This window comes from Trachymyrmex cornetzi, unplaced genomic scaffold, assembly GCF_001594075.2.
Source record: "Trachymyrmex cornetzi isolate Tcor2-1 unplaced genomic scaffold, Tcor1.1 scaffold257, whole genome shotgun sequence".
Classification (NCBI taxonomy): Eukaryota; Metazoa; Arthropoda; class Insecta; order Hymenoptera; family Formicidae; genus Trachymyrmex; species Trachymyrmex cornetzi.
Window position 1 is genome coordinate 85,256 of NW_017297238.1, and position 20,129 is coordinate 105,384.

Consider the following 20,129-nt stretch of genomic DNA (forward strand, 5'->3'; position numbering starts at 1 on the left):
CACTTCAGTTTTAGCAACCTGTGAATGACTCTACATTGAACGTTCGCAAAATCTAATATTGTTCAAGAAGTTTGCTGATGAAGATTCAAAAGAGAATCGAAACGTACAAATTTTCAAAATTTTGAATAAAGATGAGGTCATCACATCGGATGGATTAACAAAATTACTTGTGTAAGATTTATTGAACACCTCAGTTCGCGCTGACTCTCATTAGCCTTGAATTTGGTTGTTTTTTGTTTGTTTGATAAGAGAGAGTCCTTGTTCAACATTGTATTTATTTTTTATTTATATACATATATTTAGATTATATGTTATTTAATTAACTGTATGTATAATTTCTTTGCACATCGATACCCGCGTCTGAATCCTATATGTCTAATTATTTTTATGATCACAACAAAAATTACATCAAATTACGAAATTACATTTTATTTTTTAAAATTATAGAATTGTACTTTTCTACTGAATATATTTTATGAATAATATCTGGGTTTTTAAATTAAAAAAAAAACATAAAATTCTTCACATTAGTTAAAAATTATAAAATATTGAAAATTCAATGAAAGATCAGATTTTGATGAAACTACTATTTTTATGCGATTTTCAGCATGTTCCCATCAGATCAGTTTAAAATAAATGTTTACAAATGATTCAGAACATACAAAAATATGAGAAAATATACAAAGGAAGGCTTCATCGTTTAAGCTAAAGTCCGGTAATTTTATTTATTCTTCTTTAGTCTCCAAATGTTTCCTTGTTAACATCTTGAAAATAATTTTCTTTTCTTTTCTTATCGAAGAGTTTCGTATCAATTAAATAGCTGAACTCTATATTAATTAGATACATCTGACAATAAATTATGAAACAGGAAACAAAGGTGTAATAATATTATTACTCAAATGCAAAGAGTATTTTATGTTTATTTTTATTTAATTACATCATTTATATATAATTATGATCTACACAATAATCTATATAAAAATGCAAATTAGTTACATAGCTTCTTAAAATGTTGCGTTTATAAGTTTATTATTAATCTGCACGTATGTCTCACAGTTTCGCCTGCAATTATACAAAAATTTAGATAATACTATTATATAATAAATCGTTTATTATTGACTGTCATATCTGTTATATTTCTCTTTATATTTATCGCTTTTTGTTGCACTAACCTGAATATGAAGGGCAAGTACTCCTTCCGGCTCATTTGATAGAATCTCAATCAAAGCGGTACTATCGTTACCAACTTGCACCGATTTTCCGCTGCACTTGCTACGGCCGTTGATGGCTTCTCCAGTTATAACATCGCAATATGTTCCTGCAGGCAATCCGGTTTGCAACTTTTTAAGTAGATTATTGCCTTCAACGTTAAAGGCAACGAAACCTTTGGCACCGCGGGAGAAAGCGATCTGATTCTTCCCATTGCTCCACCAATTCTGTATCTTTTCGCCGTTTACCAGATTACGAAATTGGACCATGCGATAAATCTGCGGCCATCTGTGTTCGCAGACCCAACCGTTGATGCACTCACCATTGACGATTTTAGGCGAAATGATGCTGCCATATGAATCTGCTGGTGGTCCTTGACTGGGATCAGTAAAGGCGAAGGAACTCATGATTCGAGGATAACCATAGGGATGGGCAAGCATAAAGGCTACTGCCATCTGTATAGATAATAAAAAGTAGAGAAAAATTGAAAGAGAAAGAGGGAGAGAGAGAGAATATCCTCTAATATAGCAATTAAATCTTATATTTACGATATATGGTTCATTAAAGTATAAAAAACACCTTGTACGGTTTCGGATCCTTATGTGTCAAAATAGTAGCTCCACCGGCACCTCTCTGATTATCATGATTGTCAATCATAATTAAAGCGTCGCCGGAAGGTATTAATTTCCAAGTGTCTGTGTCATTGAAAGTTTCAAGTCTCGTCAAACTGTCTTGACCACGGAACATTTTACCCAAGATGATACCATACAAAAATTCGATGACATTTGCAAAGTCATTGTACTCAAACTTATTGACGGCCTCACCACCGAGATCGATGACTTCTTGATAGATGTAACACTCTGCATTTCGCGGAAATCCATTCTTAGGAGATAATTTTTTTATTTCTTTGTAAATAACATTAAGATCATTTGGCCACATGTGTTTGGCGGCATCAATGCTGCAAAAAAAAGGTAAAATATTATAAAATATTATCAAAATGATAAAATACCATAGATATATCAATGATAATACAGTAATACAAAACAAAATTTAATATTTGATCCAGAGATTAGACCATGATATTATACATAAGTATGTACTTTTTAACGCTCTGAAATCTGATGTCCAAATTGCTCCATCACGTCACCATTTTTTTACTAATGAAAAATAGCTCGATTTTTTAATATTTTAAAAACTATTTTTAATACGCAAGCTGAGATAAAAAGAGAGAAAGTTCAATGGTAATATGCAAGTTTATAAAGTTAATACGCGAGCTTACAGGTTAAAAATACTGAAGAATTGAGGGAAAATGAGTTATTTTCTGTCGATAAAAAAAATTTGGACATTGAATTTGGTTTCAAAGCATCAAAATACATAAAACTATTATGGACTAATTTCTGGATCTAAAAACTTTTTTGTATGCCTATGTAATTGAATTATTTTACTATATACAGAATCTCTCTATTTTTTAATAAAATGCGCAAATTATGCCATTAATTTTTAATATTTCTATTTATGATATAAAGAAAATCCATATTATAACATGATTAATTAATTAATTAATTACTTAATTCTACCACTACAAACACAATTAAATTCTACCCATCGTATAAAGTTGCACCGAGAAACGCGAAATCTATGCATTTTGCTATTCTTGCTGCAAATGTCTTATTATAAATGACCGCTAATTCCACATATCTTTTATTTAGCATGTGGCATGCAGGCGGGATCGGTAGCTAACACGACTCCGGTCAGAGGTTCAACATCCCAAACAGTTATTTCCGCGCCGAATTATGAGCGTCGGCAACAAGTTGGCTCGTTAATTAATTAACGCTATTCGGTCAATTAAGATTTTTACCGTTTGATTGTAGATACCTCCAACTCCATTGAATTTAATCGCACATTCACGGTAATCATCTCTGCATTTGCCAAAGGCACTTGCAATGCAACACACGGTGGCTGACGCACCGCGAAGATCAGAGTTCATTGCAACCCACGGAAAATGATGCGACTAGGTAGCGTTATTTATTTCCATTTATTCATTCCGTAATTTACTTGTGGATAACACGCGACAGGGAAAATTATTTTATTTATCAGCTCTGTTGTGGACTCTGTATTAATTGACCGGCTTATTTAGGACACTCGGATTATCATTACATATCTATAATTACTTTTATCGCGGATAAAATTTTATTAACTTTGCTATCATAAAACAAAGTTACTACTATGATTATGAAAAATACACGTAACTTCATTAAAGAAATGAAAAGAGAGATATATATACATATAGAATTCTCATTAAGAAACAAGATTATGACTTTCTTGTTTCTACTGCAATACTATTTTAAATAATGTTATTAAATAATGATAATGAAAAATTATCATATGTGCATTCACGATAATTACATCGTGTCAATTTCGACATATTTATAAACTCGTGCGAGCGAAATGTTGTATATAAAAAAAAGAATTTTGTTGTCCCAGCAAAATTATTGCATTGCTATATATGAAAGAAAAAAACTTTGTTATCGTAAATTGCTCGATATTAATACCTATTTGTTTCGTTGATAAAATCTTTTATTAGAAAAATCTTACTAAGTAAATTTAATAATTTTAGAACACGCGAGATTGCTACTAAAAAAAATAATTCTGCAGAAGTTTTGTTAATTATTATATGGACAACAAAAACATTTGTGATAAGCTAAGAATAATTTAGTGCAATGTGATTTATAATATGCTATAATAACCAGAGAAAATTAATTCTTTCTTTATTAAGGCCGTGACGATTTCGTTGCAACATTTCCTTTAAAATCGTTCTGCTTTAGTAGCAATCTCGCGTGTTCTAAAATTATTAAATTTACTTAGCAAGATTTTTCTAACAAAAGATTTAATCAACAAAACAAATAGGTATTAATATCGAGCAATTTACGATAACAAAGTTTTTTTTCTTTCATATATTTCAATGCAATGCAATAATTTTGCTGGGACAAAAAAATTCTTTTTTTATATACGACATTTCGCTCGCACGAATTTATAAATATGTCGAAATTAACATGATGAAATTATCGTGAATGCACATACAATAATTTTACATTATTTGCAATATTTCCTTTAAGATCGTTCTGCTAATAATCGTTAGTAATAATCTCGGGTGTTCTAAAATTATTAAATTTATTTAGCAAGGTTTTTTATTCTGCAGAACGGCAGAATACGATTGTATACATATATTGTGCAATATACTATATTGCGCCATCAAATTTCCTTATATATTTTCCGTGAGCGTACTGTGACTTTAGCATACTTTTGTGGTTGTCACAATTTCTTAATATACGTCATCAATGTCACATTTTTTTACTCGAAATATACGCAAAACATTCGCGATCCGCAGACGTGATGCGTATATAAGCGCAGTCCCCAGAACGGCAGCGCGCCCCGTTATCATTCCCGACGCGTATATCGCTCTTCCGCTTGTAAAGCCACTGGTTTGGTACGAGATGGTACGATTTCGCTGCGGGTTACAATTACGAGCGAGGCGCGTAATTAAAAGCTGATGTCCCTCATTTATTAATGCTACCAGACGAGCCAGCCTCTGTCAGTATCGCGCGGCACCGCTCGTCCGGTTTAATGTTAAACATCATCAGTCTTCGGTGCATCCTTGATGTAAGAAAGAGAACGAGAAAGAGAGAAAGAGACGAGAGGGAGGCTATATAGAGTGCATCTCGCGGGTTTACACTTCGGATTTTATATCTCATTCGTATATTTTGCGTGGAATGCACATCGACTGTGCGTTGATGTTGTACGCAGACAAAGATTATCGGTGAAACGCGATCGCTTGTTGTAAATGATTTAATTTTTTGTATTTTTTTGCTCAATTAAGTTCAATAGTAGAAATTATGAACGGCACAGAAGAGAATTCGTTCTCAATATCCCAAATAATGCTGCAATTAATCCTTAACTTTTTTAACATTAAACTTTTAATATGTTCTAAGAATTTTGATTTTGCATAAACAAAAATAATCTCTGTCTTTATTTCCTTATATATTTTATATAAAAAGTATCATACGGTAAGAATAAATTAGTTGAAAATAATTACCGTATGCCAGCGACTCCAAAATCGATGAGTTTGTTAAGAAATTGAACTATTTTCTTTCGGACGTTCAATTTGCTCTGATTAAGGTCGTGAAGACCAGACAGCTCACAGTTGCGAACTTCAGTAGCGTTGTTATAATTCTGAATAGTACATGTTGGATGGTTGAAGTCCTTAGAACTATACGGAACTCCTGGATAACGAAGCTTATTTGGTTGTGCTGATGTATGACCGGTGCCGTACGCGGGTTGTGCATTTGTTGTCATGTGATTGATAACCGCATCGACGTATATTCGCACACCAGCCTTGTTACATCTTTGCACCATATTACTAAATTCGGATTTGTTTCCGGATCGACTGATAATTTTATAAGAAATCGGCTGATATCTTTCGAACCATGGTCTGCCGTTTATCACAAGATTCTCATTTATGGGAGAAACCTATGAAAATACAAGAAACTATTTAGCATTATATTTTTTATATGTAACGCATTTAGTGCTATGCAGAACTGACTCTACTTGCACTTTGTATATTGTTAGTTTGCATAATGTTTGTATAATTCTATAAATTTGCAGGAACAAAATTGACAAATTTATTCTTTAATATAATAACAAAATATTATAAATATATGCATTATGTGATAGTTTTTCTTTTTCTATCCTGTAATGCAGTACCGTAATTGACTCCAATTGCTTTATGACAGAGTTAGATAAGTTAGTTTTTTCTTAAATCGAGTTAAATTAAAGATAATGGGTTATAAAATTAACTCAGTTACATTAAAAGTAATATAAATCAATAACTAACTTACGATTAATTAAAAGTTAAGTTAGAGTTAACTTAAATTAAATTAAGAATTAATTTTAAAAAGTATTATTCAATTCAGTTAAAATAATTATAAATAATAATATCATATTATAACAATATTATTCAAACTAAAGAAATTATATTATAATACTACACTGAGAAAAAAATGCTGTTGATTCAATTAAAGTCTATATTACGAGCTGTCACTACATAAATAATATTAATTCATGTATATTTTTTTGACATAAAGGCCTTATTATTGAAATAATAATTTATGCCTTTTTTTATGTCAATAAAAATATACATGAACTAATCTCTCACTTATGTTAGTGACAGCCCGTAATATAGACTTTAATTGAATCAACAGCATTTTTTTCTCAGTGTATATACAAGCGTTACTTATTATACTATACAAGCGTATTATACGTACTTGTACACCACCGTAGCCCATCGGACCGAGAAAGTTTTCACATTCTTTGGCAATGTCACTGAATTTCCATTCGAATAAGTGAACCATGGAAGTTCTATTACCGACATAATGCGGATTTTTATGGGCAATTGCAAAAACCAACAAAGATATGAAACCAAGGCTAAAAAGAGGCATCATGCTGTCAAGCTTGAAAACTGACAATAATTGTTTAAGTTTTTCCGATATGATTAGACAATTTATAGAAAACTTGCCTCATTGATACGCAATGATTAATGAAGTTATCAGAAAAATAGGACAATACTTATGATAAGTGTCACTAATATTAATAGAGCAAACTGATAATCGTTATATGTATTATATACTTCATTTGTCATTCTTTCTGAAGCACTGACATTAATTGCTGATATTCAAGATGATTTCATCGCATGTGGCAGTTTTATTATGGTTCAAAATATATGGCTACGGAAATAATTACATAATAGACTGTAAATAAACTGTACATGCGAATTATTGAGAAATTATTGAGAAATTGGAAACAAACAGGACTTATGGAACAAGTTACATAAGTTTCCTTTTGTATATAGCCTTTTGTATATAGGGTACCCCAAAATTTGCGATTTAAAATACCACAGCAAAAAATACTAAAAAAATAAGTTAAATAAATATTTGTTATTATCCGGAGCTGTACTTGTTTTGAGACTAAAGATTAAAAATTGCATTACGGTTAAACGACTGTCTATTTGTAAATTAATGCTCGTGCGACGCGAGTATTAGTACATCTTTCACACATTCACAGACATTAATCATATGAATATATATGTAACGTGGTCGACGTAATACTGTGTGTTACGTGTAATATTTGTTATGAATTACTTTACGCTGTCAATAAACGTTAATAAATTTAAAAATAATGTAAATTTATAATTTATCGAATTATATTATACTGTATTATTACATAAACAATTCTGTTATTTAAACAATTACATATTGATTTTTATCGATCACATTATTTATTTTTATTTTTTAAATTGCCATTTAATAATAAGGATAACTGTATTGACAATATTATAACAACAACAACAACAATAATAATAATAATAATAATAATAATAATAACTGTAATAATATACCACCTGAAATATACCACATTTAATTATATTAGTAAAAAATTGCTTACAGATCAATTTTTATTTTTTATTTTATTGGCTTTACTGAACAATGATTGAGTATTACTTTTTCTTTATTATCTTTGTCGTAATTTACATCTTAAATAAGTGTACCCTAGTAGCACAAATTATTGGCGCAATATTGGGAAATGAATGTACAGCCAATATTAAAACATTGGATAACCAATATTGGTCCAATATTGTAAAGTAGACGCCTAGTCGTATCTAGCTAATATTGGTTCAACAATATTGGACCAATATTGTTTCAACAATATTGGACCAATATTAGGGATTCAATTTTTACCCAATGTTTAACATTGGCTATACATTATTTTTCCAATATTTCGCCAATATTGGGCAAAAATTTAATCTCCAATATTGGTCCAATATTGTAAAGTAGACGCCTAGTCATATTTAGTCAATATTGGGGATTTAATTCTTACCCAAAGTTTTACATTGGCTATACATGGTTTTTCAATATTCGCTAATATTCCTGAAATAATGTATAATCAATATTAGAAATAATTGAGTGAAAATTCAATTAACCTACGGGATTCGAATCTGGGACCTTTGGACTATGAGCCTTCTGCGTTATGTGCTGCACCATTTCATCGATTAATAAATGTGTTACTTAATTGTACATATATGATATAAACAATCTATCCACAATATATATCCAATAATAAAGAAAAATAAATAAATAAATAATAAATAAATAACAAATAAAGACAATATTAGGTAATGATTTATTATATAGCCAATATTGTGTAACGACTGTTATGTAATATTGGTTATACATTGGCATCTATTATATAGCCAATATTGGCATTGCATTGGGAAATATTGGCCAATGTATCGCCAATGTAGAGCCAATATTGGATAATGATTGATAAGCAATATTGGCTGTACATTGATATTTATTTTATAGCTAATATTGTGTAACGACTGTTATGTAATATTGGTTATACATTGGGATCTATTATATAGCCAATATTGGCATTGCATTGGGAAATATTGGCCAATGTATCGCCAATGTAGAGCTAATATTGGATAATGATTGATAAGCAATATTGGCTGTACATTGACATTTATTTTATAGCCAATATTGTGTAACGACTGATATGTAATATTGGTTATATATTGGCATCTATTATATAGCCAATATTGGCATTGCATTGGGAAATATTGGCCAATATATCGCCAATGTAGAGCCAATATTGGATAATAATTGATAAGCAATATTGGCTGTACATTGACATTTATTTTATAGCCAATATTGTGTAACGACTGATATGTAATATTGGCTATACATTGGCATCTATTATATAGCCAATATTGACATTACGTTGGGAAATATTGGCCAATGTATCGCCAATGTATAGAAAATATTGGATAATAATTAATATGCAATACTGGCGATACATTGATATTTGTTATATAGCCAATATTGGCATTACATTGGGAAATCTTGGCCAATGTATCCCCAATATAACCAATATTTAGCCAATCTTAGCCAATGTATAGTCAATGTTCTGTGCTACTAGGGTATAGATGATTTTTGTATTTATATATAGCACAAGCTGTTTTAAATATCAAATTAAAAATCCAGTGTAAAATGATTGTTATGTTTTCAAAATAAAAATTGAATATAATATTTTTCTTGTTGCTCTTGCGATTGGTATTTCGGTATATAATAAAATCTTTTTAAAAGGCCGTTAACGCCGACGGAACAACCTCGATGGCAGATGGCACGATTGATAGATCGGTACGGACTAAATCTCGCGATATCTTACGTCATAAACGTAGCCAGGATGCTGGAAGGATAATTATTTGTGATGCGCCTGCCATCTGACGCTCGTAACGAGTCGAGTCGATCGTGGGGGGAGAACAAGGTCGACAGAGGTACGGGTGCGAAATGTCATGATAATATTCATCGATCTCTTTGGCGCGTAACACCTTTCGCTATTTATTTGGGATGATTTGTCTGCGATTCATCACCGCGTTGACCGCTCAGCATTTCCCGCACGGGATATGGTAGAGCGAATGGAATAACGTAATCCAGGTGTTGAACGTGCGCAAGATCTGTATTTACATAGAAACATTAAAAACTATCAACGTCAAAGTAAAACGCACACACTACCTTTAATATAATACTACCTTTTGTATTTCTAGAATTGAATTACCTTTTCCTACAATCTGATTACGTCTATTATGATTTCCTGTAGACGCTTCAAGTCATGAGATAAAATGAAGAACTTCACTTTTGACGTCATATTTTTCTTTATTTATAGTTGGACTGATTTGGCTACGGCATATCACAGTAAATAGATCGAACTTTTAGGTAGAGTTATACCGATCGCCAGCGAATTAACGGTTTGAACTTTATACAATTCTATACGTGAGTGTCTGTCTTTCTTCTTTTCTGTTATAGTTTCATCTTCAAACGGAAGAAATGCAGTACGCTTTTTATATAAACTATGCGTTCAGGAGGAGGGATATGTATAAAATCAGACGTGTAAAAATTACTTAATTATGTTGTAAAGAAAACTTAAACTTCTAGAGTTACCACGATGTTATCTATATTAAATTGAAAAATTCATTCTTGTGTATTTCCTCTCAAAATAAGATGGAAGACTAACGGATACTAGTATAATATTGAATATTGATTAAAATACGCAGTAGCCAGACGAATAATAGCAGAACAGCAAATTGCTAAAGAAATCATTGAATTAACACGTTTACTATCACTATGTTTTCATTTTATTTTTGGAACATTTCGCCAGGAACATTTCGTCATAATTTTCTTAAAAAGTGATTTTAGTGAGGCGAGTTGTATAAAACTTTCGGCGCTTATATTTTAAGCGCTTAAAAATAGAGACACAAGCGCAAATCAAAGACGCGCCTGCGCGTCGGTGACAGTGAACATGTTAATTAGTTTCAATTGAAGCTATTTTAAATGAGAAGAAAAAATCTCAGTATGATATTTTATGCCATACTTTATCCATTTATGTTTAGCTCGATCGCATTATCGATTAACATTGTGATAAGGAGTTCGCGCCATTTAGGCTGCTCAACGATATATATATATATATATATATTTTTTGTACATACATCTTACGTATAAAACAATAGAAATGTCGTTGCACACAACAAACAACGGTACATAGACAAGTAAATATATTCACATTTATGAACATATCTTTGATATATCTACGCAAATAAGCTGCACATGCGACAGTAATAAAAACATTACCAGAGGTGACAGCTGCGTTTTAGTTTTACGCTCAGTTGTTTTTGACGTTTTGATCTATGCGTTAAGCTCTGTTTAAAAATTAAACTGCTTCTGTGTAATCTCTACCGGACTGATATCTAACGTTACTAAGAGCGCGCGTACGTATCTAAACTTTAGTGCATGTTTTTTATTTATAACGGACTGAAGTGTAACATATAACTTATTTTGTAGCTGCATGCATCAATTATTATAGTTAAAAACTACGGCAATAATATTCGTTTCAGCGAAATTTATCTGGCGAGTATTCAGACTTCTGTTGCTACTTGAACCATAGCTTCGCTGAGATTTTTGGTTTTCTGATAATTGACGGTGCAACTGAACGAAGAATACATATGTCTAGTATCGAGTGTAATAATATCCAGGGAAGCATTCATGACAAAATATCGGCTCTTTAGTCATCTATTACTGTCAAATAACTATTATCCAGAAACATATAGAATATATATTACATGTCTCTCTTGGCTATAATATAAGATCTATTTTTAACAAGCGTATATAGTATCTCTCTGAAATTGTTACTATAACCACATTACGTCTCGTAGCGAAAAGTTCATTCGATATATAAGTCAATTTTTTTGACAATGCAGTTTCGTTGATTAATAATGGAAATAGTTCAATGGTAAGAAGTAAAGATGGTAAAAAGTATTATGAAGTTTACGGCAAACATATAATTTATGAAAAATTAGAAACTACAAAAAATAGTAGTTGCAGAAGATAAATTATGTGGGGTAATCATAAAAATGCAAGTAATAAATATTACGCGTAAACAAGAAATTGTATCTTTAAACTGCACTTATTTAATTAATTCATGTTAATTATCTGTCCGCAATGGTGCGTTTATTGGACTGAACGATAAGAACCTGTCGAACAATAGAGAAAGCACGATGAACGAAGCGACAGATGCATTTATGTTTACATGCACATATTTACGTTTAACAAATACATATTTCTCTTGCAACAATAACATGAGTACGATTGTCTTCTTCCACGATCATGGACAATCAAGCCTAACGGAATCCTCTGATTTATTATATCTAGAAATGGCGACGCGCATATCGAGATTACCGAGATTGCGGCGGCGCAAAGATGTACCGTTAAAGCTTCACTTGCTTCGTGGAGAAGAAGCTGATTACATGCACCAGTTGATATTCTGACGCGCGCGTTACTTGGACGCGTCGACATTAGAACGTTAAAGGAAACGCCGATGCTCTCTTAAGACATTAAGTAACCCCGGAATATGCGGAGCGCTGTAATGCGTCTTAATCGCATTACGTCTCGCATTCACGGTACCTTTCAACATGGATGGATAAGTCGTAGAGCCGTATAGCTGCGAGGTCGCTTGAGACATTCAGACGGAAGCGACGAGGCGAATCATCGAAATTTAGAATATGTGTGTTTTGTATAGCCAGACTAGATTCGCGCGACCTTCGTGCCTCAGCACTATCCTAATGTAAAGTCCACTGACTCCCTCGAGCGGCCGGATTCCCGACTGCTCTTGGTGCAGCTGCGGCTGCTGCTGTTGCTGCTGTTGTTGCGATTCCCCAGGTTGTGGCAACTGCGGCTTCTCCTTCCGGCGCTGTGCCTCTTGATCTTCTTGCACTGTTATCTCCATCTTTTGCTGTTGCACAAGTGATTCTTGACGCGATACCTCCACTTTTTCACCTTGCTTGCGCAGTTTCGCTCGCTCATTTTTATCCAGCGGTTCTTGCAGCTGTTTACGTTTCTGTTGCAGTTCCGGCTGTTCGTCTGGCTTTGGTAGTTGCGGCTGCTTATCGTCAACCTTTTTCTGTTGTTGCACACGCTGTTCAGCTTTCGGCGAACGTTTCATTTCTTCTTTCTTCAACTGCTCCGTTTCTTTTTTCAACTGCATAATTCGCTGCTGTTCCTCTTTGTCTTTTTCTAGTTTCCTTCGTGTTTCATATTCCATCTTCTGTTGCAACGGTTTTTCTTCCTGTTCTAATTTTCGCTGCAATGCTTCTTCATCTCGCTCCAGCTTGCGTCGTAGTTGCTCTTCCAGTTCCAGTTTACGCTGCAATAGCTGTTGTTCTTGCTGAAGCTTCCGTTGTTCCCTGTCCTTCTCTATCTTCTGACGGACTTGCTGCTGTAGATGACCCGGCTCTTTTTGTTGTGACTGTACTTGTTCTTGTTTCTGTTGTTCCTGCGGTTGACGCTGTGATTGAGGCGCTTCCTGTTCCGCATGAACCTGAACTTGAGATTCTTGTTGTTGCTCCTGCTGCTGCCGCTGTTGTTGTTGTTGTTGTTGTTGCGGTCGCTGTTTTTCTTTCTGCTCTCTTTCTTCTGCGATAACATTGTCTGTCGGCGCCGCTCCTTCGTCGGGGCCACAAATATCCTCGGTTCGTCGAGGCTCGTCCGAAACGGCCGCGATCAGTGCGGCCGTGGCCTGAGGTTAGTTGCTACCAGAATTTTGTTTCTGATCCGATCCGGCGTCGGAGCCGCTTGAGCTCAAGGTCGTGATGCTGCCATACGGATCCAGCGACGACTGGACCGACATGCTGCGACCCTGTCTCCTCACTCTGTGGGGAGAGAATTTTCTGGGGTCGACACTGGTTGGGTCTGCCTGCAACAAATTCTTTCATAAAGAAACTGATGGCGCTGTCGCAAGGAATTGTGTGAGACACGTTTTATAACGCTAACTGTATCAATAGCATCTTTTTGCGGTTTAAAACGAAGTATATGAAAAAGCAACGCGCACCTGATAAGCTAATGCATTCATGATAATTTCCGGTGGCACCAGTCCCAAAGGATTTACTTCTTGCATCAATACAGTGGCTGGAATTTTGTGAAATTGAATGTACTCGATGAAGTTACCAATTACATCTTTCAACGGTGTATTTTGATTGTTGTCGCAATACTTTTTACTCCACATTAATGCAGCCTGTAAGCGAGAAGTTAATTTGAAGAAACATTATACAGAAAAATGTCGGATAAATGTTGTTAACATATTCATGTGTCAAGCTTACTTGAAATTTCGTAAATTCATCTGCACGTAATTCTTCTCTGGCAAGGATCAAACGGACAACGTGTTGCGGTAGTAATGTGAACGATCCTAAATTCAATACTTCATTGCCATGCTCATCGACGAACTCTAGTACCTTCACAAAGAGTTTAGTATTAATTTTAAATTAATTAGTTACAAAATTAAGCATTAAAGACATAATGTATCGAAAACTTTTACCTTTTGAACCAAGGATTTCGTGCATTTATACTGAATATAACGTTCCGCTGATGCTAACAAAGCGCAGACCGTATCAACGGTTATACAACATTGAACAAAGCCTGCACAGGCTCGTCTGAGTTCATCCAATCCGTAATAATCGGCGGCGTTCATTACCCCTAACATAAGGACATAAATTATTATCAGCCATCGAAATTGAATCATTCATTAGATTCGATCAAATGTTCGATGTGTCTTTTACAGTACGTGAAATTATCTTATGAACTTCTACTTTATATATGCTTAGCTCACGAATGTCGGATAAGATATAATGACAGGAAATATACTCGTCGTAATGATTAATCCATGCGGCAAATAATAGACATTCTAATTGGCTTGTTAGAGATACTATATAATTGAGATACTATATAATTGATTACCAAGCAAAGTCCTAGGCTGTAATGTCACACATCCCGTATGAATATACTCGATCAGCTGCCGGAAGACATCGGGCTCGAATTCCTCGATAATCAGCGTATGATGCTGATGTGATTGCGGCTACGATACAAAAGTAAAATACAAACATCTAAACGAAGAAATGGGATATTCAGATTCAAGCTTAAATCGAATACCCGTGCTAAGCGACTTGCATGGGAATCCGTAAGGACTAGCGCAATAGTAAATCAAATTCACTAATCATGAAGAAAGAGATGATATGTTATATAAGAGATACATCGGCATCATAATAATATTTTTTTTTAGTGCAAAATTTTAGCTATTGTGCATCTAACATATTAGGAGAATAAGTACTAGTATATTGCCTAACTAATAACCCAGCGAACATATTCAAGTACTACATCTGTTAATATTTTCTAAATAAACTTATATTTCTTGCGTTTTACTGAGAACATCCTATTATAATTTGTCTTAAGATGCACGCTGAAATTTAATATTAATAATCACAACTTGTTCGCTTGGTTGATTTGTGAGTTACCATTATGTAAGTCAGTATGACTACGTTTACATACAATACTCTTAATCAGGTTTGATAACAATCGTAGTTATATGAAACTGGCCAATCATAGTTATTCTACTGAAGAATGGAATGACTGTGATTGGCCAGTTTCACCCGCGCGCACGCGCTCACACACGCATACACACACTCACGTACAACTATGGATATTATTAAATCTGATTAAAAGTGCCGTGTAAACATAGTCAATAACAGCTGAAATAGTGAATTCTGTAATCGTGCCAATCTACAGCTATAATGGATTTGGCGACTACGAGAGTACAATTGAATCGATCATGCAGTAGTTCAAATATATAATTAGCGCACAGTTCAGTCCATAATCGCATGAATTAATTACGTATTTGCGCACGTGTCTGGAGAATAGTCTATCTCTCTTCGACGCGCAAAAGAATAACAAGGTAAAAGAACGTTTGTCCAAGTAAAAAAGTCAAGGCAGCGAAAAAAAACATTGATATGTCAATACATAAATTTCAAGTGGTCTCCTACGACAGCTCCTCTAAATGATTTCGTGAGACAAAGTCATGATCACAGTGCAGTGAGCAGAAAATTAGCGAAGAGAAAAAGAGGAGTACTCAATTAGAAATATAGGGAAAAAGGGGGCCAGATATGGGATGGAAACGATTTCGATCTGTATGTAAAAAATTTTATGTAAAAGTGACGTTCAAAGTACCTCTTGGATGGGGGCCAGTTGCTGCGTGAACCCTGACCGCTACACGACACATACAAACGCACACTTACTATTTCTATCCTGATAAAAGCGGAATATTCATTTCAGCGACGGCCACGATAAATATGCAACTTGTCCCAAAAAAAAAAAAACGATTGTCGTTTCAACAAGGTATTTGTATTTAGGTTAACAGAAATATATGTGTAACTATTTGCTTATTTTATATTAATTAGCAGACTAACGGAAAATCACCAGTTCTATAAGTTTCGTTAAATTAAAATTGATAAGATTAACACGAGCGATCGTTGGGTTTTGCATATCGAACGTGTTCGCTCCTTACAATTAGTCTGAGAAAATGTTTATATCTATTTTATATATGTGCTATTTACATAATACTTATTGTTTCTTTCTGTTTTATATTGAGATATATACACGCGGCATATTGATTTCGTCACAAAGGAAAATTGGAAAAGGAGCTGGTTAAAGAATATTAGAATTAGACAAAAAATCTGATATCTTCCTCATTGCGACCTGATACATTATAAATATTGCGCTGTATCAATTTTTTTTATTGGTCAACGCGACAAGTTTGTTAGTGATAAATTATGTATTAACTTTCATGCCAAGTACCTGTTGCGCGGCGTTCTGCAAATTTAACAGCGGCTCGGAGCTGCGCTTGAGAAAGAGCCGAATCTTGTTTTCTCGCGCCGGCGGTTCTTTTTTACGTTGCGGGCTCGGAGTTTGATATAGCATTTTATGGAAGACTCTGTAAATTTTGAAAAGGATGAAAACCTTTGTTTTACTCGTTTGTTCTATGCGTGTTGATATGAAAATATTTTTTCATACAAACCTGCTTCTGGCCGCGAGCACAGCTTTTACGGCGCAAACTGGCTCCCTGGTGTCACCGACGAGGAATGTCACGTCGCAGAGTTCTGGCATACTCGCCAAAAACTTCATGTCTTCGGCCAGGCCGGTTTTATTCTCGAAAGTCGAGTAATCATCCTCGTCGGTCATTCCAGATCCTGAAGCCTCCGGCATCGGGCCCATGTCTTCCTGCTGTTTATTTTATGTAGAATGAGGATAAGTTGTTGTAATTCTATTTCTTGATTTATTTATAGTTTTGATTTTAATTATTTGTTTCCGTTTATAATAAATGTAAAGACTAACACGATAAGTATTAGTGTGTGCAATATTATTTACATTTATTTATTTGTTATAAAACTGACGTAAAAAAATTGCTCAATAATTATTATGTACACAAGTAGTGCGCAGGCTTACAATTAGATAAAAATATCATGGCCTTTTAATACGCAGCAGGGGATTGTATAAAGAAAAACGTCGCTTTCATCTATAAACTATTATTTAAAGGATAATCTTTGCTACCCCTTTCCTTTTTCCTCTTGTTATGAGGTAATCCATAGTACTAACACTTTTATGCTAAATACGTGCACTATCAACAATTCGATATAAACACTTCTCTTAGAAATTTTGCTCCTGTTGTAGAGTGCAGGCGTTTTATCGAGGAGAAAAATCTGCTAGCTCTCTTGTCGACAAAGCGACACTATAATAGAAGGATGTATTTTTTTTTACAACGGATCACACTATCCACAATGTAATTAACCTACTTGCTAGATAAAAAATTTGTTATCAAGTTTAAAAAAGTAATGAGGATATGCTTTAATTTCATTGATTAATTCTGTCAATAATGCTTCGTATTTAATTGCTGCTGTTCATTGTCGTTACGTTTCAAATAATCAAGACAAATAATGAGCACACACGCATGTATAAAAAGAATTATTCAAATCCTGTAACTTTTTTTCAATCTCCTCTTCGTTATACTGAATATAGAATTTATTTTAGAATTCATTTTTGTATACTGTGATTATCTTGTTCTAAAAAATATAAATAAAACAATTTATGATATTATTCAAAGAAATATTAGAATCAATTCATTTTACATAAAAAACCTTTTTTTTAATAATTTAATAATGAATTACTTAATTACTTATATTCTGCGCATTTTTCAATTTTATTAAATTTGCAATAATTAAAAAAAATATTATGTTTTAAGTATTATGTTTTAGCAATTTATAAAATTTAAATTGTTTTCCTCGCTTTCAATAATTACCAGATTATTTCGCTTTGTTGTAAATAATCAAATGCTCTAAATAATTACGTGCAAGAGGATACAATCACATACAGAGAATGAAAAGAAGAGGGCAGAACAATGATTGTCGGAAGAGAAATAAATAGAAAAGTGTCTCAATATGAAATGAAGTGTTACCTGTTGCTTTGATCCCGGAGCCTCTTCGCTTGCCGGGCTGCTTTGGCCCCGAAAAAACACTTTTAACTCTCTTCTTGAATATTGTCGGAGAAATCAATCGATGTTGGCTGAATCGAATGCGCAAAAGAAGAACGAACAATTAATTATTGACGTATTAATCGTGGAACACGCATATGCAAAGACAAACGGGTCAACAAGAATGAAATTATTAAGGAGATTATTACGTTTTCTCTCTTAAGCGTAATACATTAATTAAGCACAATATACACAATAACTTAATTGGACACAAACCGGGAATACAATCGCAAATACAGTTCTCACATATTTAAATGTAAAATGTAAATGGTTATATTCGACAGCGTTAAGATAAAGTGTGAAATAAAAATTGCAGGCGAAATTTATCGAACACTTCGACCGTAAGGCAAGTACCTAGAGGTCCGCGGTATCGAGCTCGGGATACAATCGACGTCACGGGATTGATCGCGATGGTTTCCAGCGCGCGTTTCCAACGAAGCTGTCCGGATCGAGCGAACACCGCCCCTATTCGCCGCGGAAGAGACGAGGGGTGATCTTGCCGCAGAGAACGACGCGCGTGAACGTCTCACAGTCCTGGCTGCTGTCTTCGTGAAGACTCGAGGGATTCCGGACGCGTTGGGGGTTGCTTTCGTGAATGGATACACAGTCGGAGGGAGCACAGGGCGAAGTCTCTGGACGAGCAAAGAGCTGGACAGATGCAGAGCTTCCTGTCGACGAGACGTCGGAAAGGCGTCGTGGCGCCTGCGTCATGTGGAACGTCGACGCTCCCCGTTTCTACGCCGGCTCGACCCGGAGGACCTTCTCCCTATCGGACGGATAATTTCAAGCGAAACGGATATCCTTGGTCGAACGATTGATTAAATATCGCTTGAGAGTATTCGGTTTCGAGGTCATGTATCATAGGCTTGCACTTTCGCTAATGTCATTGTTCTTAATTAATTGTTGACAATATACTTGTTGATAAATTCTGACTAGCTACCAGAAATTTCAATTTTAAACTTTTTGCAATTTTATATATTCTATAAAACGTGTGTTCATCTTTTGTGCAAAATGTAATACTACGATATAATTAATATCTATAATTTAAAATATATGTAATTTTTATTTCCTATTTTGCAATTCTTTTAAACTCTTTTGGGATAATAATTTTCATAATTCACCAAAAATGAATAATTTTATAACAGTTACATATAAAAGTCCTAAGATAAAAGTTCCTGACTTTAATAAAAAAATTTTATTAACTCTTACTGTTTCATAATTTCTAATCGTCTGTTTCCCAAATATTGATATTTTCAGGATATTGTGATATTTTTTTATGACTTACTAATGAGCAAACAGAAAATGAAGATAATATAAACACTACTGCAATGAATTTGGATTAAGCTTAATCTTGCAATATGTATTGGAATCATTGATGTTGATAAAAAAGCTTTTTCTTCTCACTTCGTGGCATTCCGTTATCTTTCTCTTCTAATCAATATCGCAACAAGTTGCAACGCGACCCCGAAACACACGAGAAAAACTTCGGATTTGATCTGATATAAATATCAAACTAGATTTAATCTGACTTAGAAATATATCGCATATAGGATAAAATAAAATAAAATAAAATTATACATATTATACAAGCAGACTTTATACAATACTAATAAATTACTTTTCATAAATTACAAATCATAAATAATTATACATTTTAATTTATCTGATTCGCTTTCTATTTTCCATTATATTTTTATGTCAACTGAGGAGTAAAAGTACTCTGGAATTTTGTAAAAAGGAGTAGCTTGTGATAATTAATTATTGTAATTAAAAAAAAAATTCAAGCTTTCTTTATAAAAAACATTTAAGAACAAAGGGGTTAAATTATTTTCAAGCACAAACGTAATTCGAAACATTCGAGCTCCAAATCGCACCGAGTGACCCTTCGCAGGACTTTTCATCCCCTT

General features: G+C 33.8%; 2 protein-coding genes across 2 annotated transcripts; both read right to left on the bottom strand.

Moving 5' to 3' along the window:
* Positions 1 to 1,013: 1,013 nt before the first annotated feature.
* LOC108761603 (alpha-amylase 1-like) lies at positions 1,014 to 6,719 on the bottom strand. Its single transcript, XM_018508212.1, has 5 exons — positions 6,531 to 6,719; positions 5,303 to 5,736; positions 1,789 to 2,167; positions 1,173 to 1,664; positions 1,014 to 1,062 (listed from the first exon to the last, which is right to left on the bottom strand). The coding sequence occupies exons 1-5, from the start codon at positions 6,705 to 6,707 to the stop codon at positions 1,051 to 1,053; spliced, it is 1,494 nt and encodes a 497-aa protein (XP_018363714.1). The 5' UTR covers positions 6,708 to 6,719; the 3' UTR covers positions 1,014 to 1,050.
* Positions 6,720 to 9,966: 3,247 nt separating this feature from the next.
* Positions 9,967 to 18,895, bottom strand: LOC108761616 (serine-enriched protein). Its single transcript, XM_018508227.1, is given in 10 exon segments — positions 9,967 to 13,566; positions 13,702 to 13,884; positions 13,970 to 14,101; positions 14,185 to 14,342; positions 14,604 to 14,721; positions 15,867 to 15,905; positions 16,494 to 16,629; positions 16,714 to 16,919; positions 18,148 to 18,254; positions 18,577 to 18,895. Coding segments are annotated over 8 exon segments (2,160 nt in total). The 5' UTR covers positions 16,911 to 16,919; positions 18,148 to 18,254; positions 18,577 to 18,895; the 3' UTR covers positions 9,967 to 12,369.
* Positions 18,896 to 20,129: the final 1,234 nt, after the last annotated feature.